The 6765-nt window shown below is 46.4% G+C and overlaps 2 protein-coding genes across 3 annotated transcripts in view; one reads left to right on the top strand and one right to left on the bottom strand.

The window, feature by feature from the left end:
* LOC116824943 (uncharacterized) overlaps positions 1-6765 on the bottom strand; it is a 480271-nt gene that overhangs the window by 420543 nt on the left and 52963 nt on the right.
* LOC116824953 (uncharacterized) overlaps positions 1-6765 on the top strand; it is a 56960-nt gene that overhangs the window by 14339 nt on the left and 35856 nt on the right. Inside the window, exons 1-2 of one of the 2 annotated variants that reach the window (XM_075072017.1) lie at positions 1814-1975; positions 3421-4349. The exons of the other annotated variant lie outside the window; for it this stretch is intronic. Of the exons in view, the coding sequence (XP_074928118.1) occupies positions 3477-4349 (873 nt within the window). The 5' untranslated portion in view covers positions 1814-1975; positions 3421-3476. Of the gene's footprint in view, positions 1-1813; positions 1976-3420; positions 4350-6765 lie in introns of those variants that run through there. 2 annotated transcript variants of the gene reach the window in all.

The raw sequence follows: 6765 nt of genomic DNA, 5'->3' as shown, positions 1-6765 counted from the left end.
AGAAGAGCTCTGCCCCTAGTTGGTTCCCCAAGCACTTGCACCAGGAAATTGTCCCCTACACTTTCCAAAAACTTCCTGGATTGTCTGTGCACCGCTGTATTGCTCTCCCAGCAGATATCAGGGTGATTAAAGTCTCCCATGAGAACCAGGGCCTGCGATCTAGTAACTTCTGCTAGTTGCCGGAAGAAAGCTTCGTCCACCTCATCCCCCTGGTCTGGTGGTCAATAGTAGACTCCCACCATGAAATCACTCGTGTTCACACTTCTAAACTTAATCCAAAGACTCTCAGGTTTTTCTGCAGTTTCATACCGGAGCTCTGAGCAGTCATACTGCTCTCTTACATACAGTGCAACTCCCCCACGTTTTCTGCCCTGTCCTTCCTGAACAGTTTTTATCCATCCATGACACTACTCCAGTCATGTGAGTTATCCCACCAAGTCTGTGTTATTCCAGTCACATCATAGTTCCTTGACTGTGCCAGAACTTCCAGTTCTCCCTGCTTGTTTCCTATGCTTCTTGCATTTGTGTATAGGCACTTAAGATAACTCGCTGATTGTCCCGCTTTCTCGATCTGAGACAGGAGTCCTCCCCTCTTGCACTCTCCTGCTCGTGCTTCCTCCCGGTATCCCATTTCCCCACTTACCTCAGGGCTTTGGTCTCCTTCCCCCAGTGAACCTAGTTTAAAGCCGCCCTCACTAGGTTAGCCAGCCTGCTTGCGAAGATGCTCTTCCCTCTCTTTCTTAGGTGGAGCCCCTCCCTGCCTAGCACTCCTCCTTCTTGGAACACCATCCCATGGTCAAAGAATCCAAAGCCTTCTCTCCGACACCACCTGCGTAGCCACTTAAGGTAGGACAAGTAGAAACAGGCTTAATCTGCAACAATGGACGTTTAAGGTAGATATTAGGAGAAACTTTCTAACTAAAAGAATAGTAAAATATTGAAAAAGGTTCCATGGTAGATTGTGGATTCCCTGTAATTTAAGATTCTTAAGAACAGGTTAGACAAACACCTGTCAGGGATGGTCTTGGTAACTTGGTCCTGACTCAGTGTAGGGGGTTGGACTTCATGACCTCTTGAGGTCCCATCGAGCCCTAAATTTCTGATTGTGTATTAGATAGCATCTATACTTGCTGCTCTGGAGAGACTTTGGACTGCAGTGACTCTGAACCTGATTTAAGGGGTCATGATGGAAAGTAACTGAACATGATCTCCCACTAGGATGTTGTAGGTATGACAGCTAACATGAGCCATGGCAGTATAAGCAGGGGAATATCGAGTAGGAATAGGGAGGTGGAGTACTTCACTATACAGCATTAAGGAGACCATTACTGGATATTGTGTCAAAAAAGAAATGCTGACAAATTTGATGGGGTTTAGATAAGAGAATGATGGAAATCCTGCTTTGTAATGGGAGACTTAAGAAGCTCAATCTGTTTAGCTTATCAAAGAGGAGGTTAAGTGACTGGATCATAGCAAGGAGATTTGTGAGAGCAGAAGGTTCTTTAATCTAGTAAACAAAAGCCCAGTGGCTGGAAAATTTGTCTAGATAAATTCAGGTTGTAAATATGTTTAACAGTCATTATGGTAATTAATCACTGCATTATATTTCGCAGCGATATGGTGGACTTTCTATCATTTGAGGTCTTTAAATCAACATTGGATGCCTTTTTCAAAAAAATCCACAGTCTGACTCAGCCACAAGAGACGGGTTGATACAGGAATCTTTGGGTGAGGTTCTCTTATGAAGGAGATCAGACTAGATGATAATGGTCCCTTTTGGCCTTGAAATCTGTTAATCTCTGTTTGCAGGTTTCTACATTGGCCAGATATCCAGTTAATCGTGTCTCTGGACTCACAACCAAGTTCAGCAAGCCATGCCTATTCAGCAAAACACTGAAACAGAATGGGGGCTAATTGGCAGTGATGGAGACTTAGTTGTACCTCATATCATAGGCGCCAACTTTTCCTCGCTCCGGTGGATGCTCGACCCCACCCCCGGGCCCTGCCCTGACTCCCCCTTTGCCCTGCCCTGCCCCCATTCCAACTCCTTCACCAAAGTCCCCACCCCAGCCCCACCTCCTCCCCTGAGCACACCGTGTTCCCCCTCCTCCCCGCTCCCTCCCAGTGTTTGTCATGCAAAACAGCTGTTTTGAAGCAGCAAGCCCTGGGAGCTAGGGGGAAAAAGCGGGCACACTGCGCGCTCAGAGGAGGAGATGGAGGCAGAGATGAGCTGGGGCCAGGGAGGTAGGGCAGGGAGCTGCCCGTGGGTGCAGATCACCTACCAATTTTTCCTTGTGGGTGCTCCAGCCCCGGAGTAACAGTGGAGTCGGTGCCCATGCCAGATACCTAGAGAGGGTAGCAACTCTTCTCTGCTTCCCAGGGAGTAAGTTAGGGCCATTCCCTAGACAGAGTGGATGAACCCTTGCTCCAGATCAGTGTGTCATGTGATCTTGTATAATTTATAGCTCAGTCCCTGTAGGCTGGGATTGGGAAAAGGAAGGATCCTTTCAGGGTAGGTTACTCAGATCCTTGCACTGGAAGCAGTAACAGCACTGAGCTTAATGAACAAGATCAAACACTTGTTCCCTTGACCCCCTGTGCAGGATTTCCATTTTTCATACCTGACCTGATCTCCCAGCTGGAATGAGGGCAGGAGCCATGGGTCCCCGACACAGGCGCTGACTCCATGGGTGCTTCAGGGCTGGAGCATCCACGGAGAAAAATTAGCAGATGCTTAGTACCCACCATCAGCCAAGCTCCCCCCTCCCGCCCACAGGCAGCCCCGCCCATCAACTCCTCTCTCCCTTCCAGTGCCTCCTGAACACTGCAGAACAGCCATTCTGCAGTGTATAGGAGGCACTGGGAGGGAGGGGGGAGGCATGGGGATGAGATGGGCTCAGGGGAGGGGGCATAAAGAGGCATGGTGGGGGTGGAGCCTTGGGGAAGCGGGGGGCGAGGCCGGGGGTGGGGTAGGAAGAGGCGGGTCAGGGATGGGACCTTGGGGAAGAGTGGAGTAGGGGTGGGGCCAGGGCTAAGTAGGGGATGAGCACCCCCAGGGGAATTCAGAAGCTGGTGTCTGTGGTTCCCAATCTCCAGGGCTACAAGGAAAAGGGGATCTTAAAAGACACACATACAGGAGAGGAACTGGTGAAACTGACCCAAAAACAATTCAGTTATATCCCCTTGGCAGACATCACTGATGAGTTTTCACCAATCCTCAGCTATATTCAGATGGGATAGGAGGTTGAATTGTCCCTTCCTCTCCCTCCTTTGAAACAGAGTTGCGGTGGGTGGGGATTTTTTCTTCCTGATTTCTTTTAAGTCCCCAGTAATTAGTTAGTTTTTTCCCTCCCTTTGCTATTCCCTTCCCCCTCAGCACAGTAGTTGATTCCTGTCTGGATTCTCTTTCTATCCCAGCAGGTGATGGGACGGTGAGTGAGAAAAAGAAGGAAGATTCTGAGCAGGTGGGACCACAGATGACATTATCAGGTAGAACCACAGGGAAAGTTTTCCAGAATCCTGAGCAGGGAGAAGCCTGTCAGAGTCAGTGCAGGCCAGAGAGGCAGCTGAGAAATCAAGCAGGGGAGATCCAGTGTGAATCCACTCACAGGAGCAGAGGGTTCAAAGAAACCAAAGAGCCTGTACTACAGAGAATCGCCTTTGGAGAGGAACTGAATTTATGCAGTGACTGTGGGAGAAGCTTCCTTTGGAAATCAGCCCTTATTACTCACCAGAGAATGCACACAGGAGAGAAACCGTATAAGTGTCTAGACTGTGAGAAAAGCTTCAGCCGCAGCTCACACCTTATTTCACATCAGAGAACCCACACCAAGGAGAAACCATATAGATGCTCTGAGTGTGGAAAAAGCTTCAATCAGCGCTCCAACCTTATTAGACATCAGAGAATCCACACCGGTGAGAAACCTTATAGATGCTCTGAGTGTGGAAAAAGCTTCAATCAGCGCTCCAACCTTATTAGACATCAGAGAATCCACACCGGTGAGAAACCTTATAGATGCTCTGAGTGTGGAAAAAGCTTCAATCAGCAGTCCAATCTTCTTATACACCAGAGAATCCACACAGGGGAACGGCCCTATAAATGCCCCAAGTGTGGGAAAAGCTTTGGTTACAACTCAATCCTTATGACACATCAGAAAATGCACACTGGAGAAAAGCCCTATAAGTGTCTTGACTGTGAGAAAATATTTAGCCAGAGCTCAGACCTCACTAAACACCAGAGAATCCATATGGGGGAGAGACCCTACAAATGCAATGAGTGTGGGAAAAGCTTTAGTCTGAGCTCCCACCTTATTTCATATCAAAAAACCCATAAGGGAGAGAAACCCTATATATACCCCAACTGTGGGAAGAGCTTCAGTGACAGCTCAAACCTTATTACGCATCAAAGGATCCACACAGGAGAGAAGCCCTACAAATGCCCTGAGTGCAGGAAAAGCTTCGGTCGTCTCTCACACCTTAATAGACATTGGACAATCCACACAGGAGAGAGATCTTTTAAATGCTTGGACTGTGGGAACAGCTTTCGTGACAGCTCATCCCTCATCAGGCATTAGAGAATCCACACAGAAGAGAAACCCTAGAAGATGGATGAAGTGAACAACAACGTGGCTAATTCCCACGAATATCAGAGGGTCAGGTAAGACAGTACTGGCCATCTAATGAGGACATGCAGTAGCTATTAAAGTAGATGATGAAATCACATTCCTAGAACAGAGTCATGCAAAGCAAGAGGCAGAGATAAGATTTCCATGTTGTGATGAGATTTGATTATTACGACTCAAGAAGCTCTGAACGTCCTTTGATCAGCTCCTGCACTGAAGTTTGTTGATACAGACCTAGAACCATCCTTATCTTGTGTGCTGTGACTTTGATTTATTCTTGATACTGTTTTAGTTAATTGATACATTCAGGAGCAGAGATGGACTCAGTTAGGTCAGAAATGCAATGATACTTGGGCTCTGAGCACCGAGTTGGGATGGTGGTTTATTTGTGACGTTCTTGCTTTGACTGAAGAGGAGTGGATCCCAGTTTCTCAAACTCTGAGACCTTTATCAGGAGATGTCAAGAATGTGAAGATGGGCCTCTATGTAATGAAATGGGACCTCTGGGAAAGTCTCTTTAAAGGTTTATTTTATATTTTATAATCTAGCCCGTATAATTACACTGGAGTTCTGCTTTTTATTCCCTGTATTGATCATGAATTCATAGATTTAAAATGACTAACTAGATGACTGAACTATTGATTATTACCAGTGGAGTTACATGCTTTCACTGTTATGGGTCTGCAGTTGTCCTTTCTGATATGTGTATCCACTACAAAAGTCCTGTAATAAGGCGATAAAATCCCTGAGCCAATTACTTGTGCTTGATCCTTCTACATTTAGAATCTAGGTCTATTAAATACACTGTAGTTCCATTGAAATTAGTTTGAAATTTCATTTTTAGACAACAAGCACTTAGCACAAAACTATCAAAAAGTTTATTTCAGAATTACAATTGTAAATACACTGAAGCTAATTCCCTGGAATCTAAATATATATGTTCGCCTGAGTGTGGAGCAAAAGCAATAGCAACAAGAGATTCCATAATAAAATTATCTGCAGCTTGTACAAACCAGTGGTAAGGATGGGTGAAAAGGAGATCACAATGCAATTAAAGCCACTGGGCTGCAAAGGGAATCCAGTTTGTGGAACTGGAACTGGAAAGGGATAGAATCTGTGAACATGGAAAAGATTTTCTGATACATGTGTTTCTTCTGTAACTGTACTGGCGTAACTATAGGGGAAAAAAGTACTAGACTTTATATACTGAGGTATTTTTCTTGTGACCCATAGTGAGATGTCTACCAGAACCTGTTGGAATTCTGGGACAAGGACAAGGAGTAATGGTCTCAAGTTGCAGTGGGGGAGGTTTAGGTTGGATATTGGGAAAAAATTTTCACTTGGAGGGCGGTGAAACACTGGAATAGGTTACCTAGAGAGGTGGAATAGGTTACCTCCTTAGAGGTTTTTAAGGTCAGGCTTGACAAAGCTCTGGCTGGGATGATTTAGTTGGGAATTGGTCCTGCTTTGAGCAGAGGGTTGGACCAGATGGCCTCCTGAGGTCCCTTCTAACCCTGATATTCTATGATTCTATGACTTACTCAAACTAACAAACTCCCATCTTCTGACATCCCATAATTCATCTGATTTTTGCACGTCAGAAACATTTTTCAAATTGTTTGTCAAGCAACATGGAGGAAACGCTATCAAGTGCCAGGATCCAAAGAGTTGAGAGATAGCCACAGGGAGGCTATGGTGATACATCTATTGGCAGATTTCAGAGTAGCAGCTGTGTTAAGGGTTGGCTACACTCGAAACTTCAAAGCGTTGTTGCTGGAGCACTGCCGCGGCAGCGCTTTGAAGTGTGAGTGTGGTCGCAGCACCAGCGCTGGGAGAGAGCTCTCCCAGCGCTGCACGTATTCCACCTCCTCATGGGGTTTAGCTTGCAGTGCTAGGAGCCGCGTTCCCAGCGCTGTGGCACTGTTTACACTGGTGCTTTACGGCGCTGTATCTTGCAGCACTCAGGGGGGGTGTTTTTTTCACACCCCTGAGCGAGAAAGTTGCAGCGCTGTAAAGTGCCACTGTAGCCAAGGCCTTAGTCTGTATCCTCAAAAGAACAGGAGTATTTGTGGCACCTTAGAGACTAACAAATTTATTTCAGCAGCAGCGCCAACTTTCTCCGGCGCTGGTGGGTGCCCATGCG

This window comes from Chelonoidis abingdonii, chromosome 13, assembly GCF_003597395.2.
Source record: "Chelonoidis abingdonii isolate Lonesome George chromosome 13, CheloAbing_2.0, whole genome shotgun sequence".
In the NCBI taxonomy this organism is placed as follows: domain Eukaryota; kingdom Metazoa; phylum Chordata; order Testudines; family Testudinidae; genus Chelonoidis; species Chelonoidis abingdonii.
This window is presented reverse-complemented; position numbering and strand designations above follow the sequence as displayed.